The sequence below is a fragment of the Marmota flaviventris genome, chromosome 2 (genome assembly GCF_047511675.1).
Source record: "Marmota flaviventris isolate mMarFla1 chromosome 2, mMarFla1.hap1, whole genome shotgun sequence".
NCBI lineage: Eukaryota > Metazoa > Chordata > Mammalia > Rodentia > Sciuridae > Marmota > Marmota flaviventris.
In genome coordinates, this window is record NC_092499.1 from 80,284,918 (window position 1) to 80,287,072 (window position 2,155).

Sequence of the window (2,155 nt, forward strand, 5' to 3'; positions counted from 1 at the left end):
CTCATTCTGAAGATTCACATAATTATCATTTGAGGTCTTTTATAACTCTTTCTCTGGACACAAACACATAACTTCACTATCTGTTTACACAAGTTGCATATACTGTCATTAACCTTCTCCAGCAGCTCATTAAAAACTTAAAAACAGTCCCTATTTTTGACTATGAGAACATTCAGAAATGCAAATGAAACAGAGTGCAAGAATCCAGTGTCTGGGACTAGAGATGAAGGTCAGTGGCAGAGCACTTCCCTGGCGTGCACAAGGCCATGAATTCATCCTCAGCACTGCAATAATAATAATAATAACAATAAAAGGAAATAAAAGAAAAACCAAAGTCTGATCATTAAAACATTCTCACAAAGTATGACATCCCCAGCAGTGCAGTCAGCAGTATTGTCTTCAGTGGTTTGCTTAATAGAATAATAGAATCTAAGGAACTCATGACTCTGAAAAGAAAGGGAAACATCCCAGAGGATATGTGACATTGTCGTTTTTCTTCTCTGCCCTTAGGAAGCCATGAATGCATCAGGAGCCAATATGGTGACTGAATTCATACTTTTGAGTTTTTCCTGCTCCAGAGAGATCCAGGTCCTACTCTTCATGCTGTTCCTTGTGTCCTACATCCTGACACTGTTGGGAAATGGGGCCATCATCTGTGCAGTAAAGCTGGACCCAAAACTCCACACCCCAATGTACCTCCTGCTGGCCAACTTCTCTTTCCTGGAAATCTGTTACATCAACACCACTGTCCCAAATATGTTAGGAAACTTCCTGTCCAAGACAAAAACCATCTCTTTCACAGCCTGCTTCCTGCAGTTCTACTTCTTCTTCTCCTTGGGCACCAGTGAGACCTTCCTATTGCCCCTTATGGCATTTGACCGATACTTGGCCATCTGTCGGCCTCTCCACTATCCCACCATCATGAGCAATCGTCTCTGCACAATCTTGGTGAGCCTCTGCTGGGTGACTGCCTTCCTCTGCTTTCCAGTGCCTATCTATTTTATCACTCAACTCCCCTTTTGTGGCCCCAATATCATTGACCACTTTGTCTGTGACCCTGGTCCTCTTCTGGCCCTGTCCTGTGTTCCTGCACCTGGAATTGAACTTTCCTGTTCCTTATTGAGTTCAGTCATTATCTTCTTCACCCTTTTCTTCATCCTTGCCTCCTACACCCTGGTCCTCAGAGCAGTATTTCGTTTGCCCTCAGCTGCTGGAAGGCGCAAGGCTTTTTCCACCTGTGGTTCTCACCTAGTTGTGGTGTCTCTCTTCTATGCAACACTGATGGTGATGTACATCAGCCCGAACTCTGGGAATCCAGCTGGGACACAGAAGGTTGTAACCTTGATCTACTCCTCAGTGACCCCACTTGTAAACCCACTCATCTACAGTCTCCGGAACAAAGACATGAAGGCAGCCTTGAGAAAAATTAAGATACTCACTAAAATTAGTCAAAATTCGTGAGCGCTCATAAGTGGATCATGTTTTCTCCCCCATAGATTCCTCCCATTTCCATCTATAGGTGACAACTGTGGCTTTATTAATTTGCATTTAGAAATACAGCCTCAAATTCTTCTATTTCTGACTGTCAAGTCATGGACAAGAACATGATAATTAAAGTATGCATAGCATTTAAATCAAGATTTGGTGGAAGATAATTTGAATTAAATGAATTCAATTTCTCTGTTTTTCATATTTTTATTAGTCCATTGCAGTTGGAGATATTGGTGGTATTGTTTCATGTTCATAAATGTGCACAATATAACAATGTACTTTAATCAATATCATTCCCCCTCTTTCCCTCCACTTCCCTCTCCTCCTTGCCCTTTCTTCTACTGTAATGATGCCCCTTTGATTTTAATGAGATCACCCATACACACTTTTATCTTCCTATTTCTCTCTATCTTCCACATAGGAAAAACAACATAAAACCCTTGACTTTCTAAGTTCAGTTTATTTTGCTCAACATGCTTTCAATTTCATCTATTTTCCTACAGATGAAATGATTTTATTTTTCTTTATGTTTGAATAAAATTCCTTTGTGTATCTATACCACATTTTCTTTTCATGGATCCATTGATGGACACCTAAGCTGGTTCCATAGTTTGACCATTGTGAATTATGCTGCTATGAATATTAGTACTCATGTATTGCTATC

General features: G+C 40.5%; 1 protein-coding gene across 1 annotated transcript; it reads left to right on the top strand.

Annotated features, from left to right (window-relative positions):
• The first annotated feature begins 516 nt into the window (after positions 1-516).
• Positions 517-1,461, top strand: LOC114088170 (olfactory receptor 11H6-like). Its single transcript, XM_027929752.1, has one exon. The coding sequence runs from the start codon at positions 517-519 to the stop codon at positions 1,459-1,461; it is 945 nt and encodes a 314-aa protein (XP_027785553.1).
• Positions 1,462-2,155: the final 694 nt, after the last annotated feature.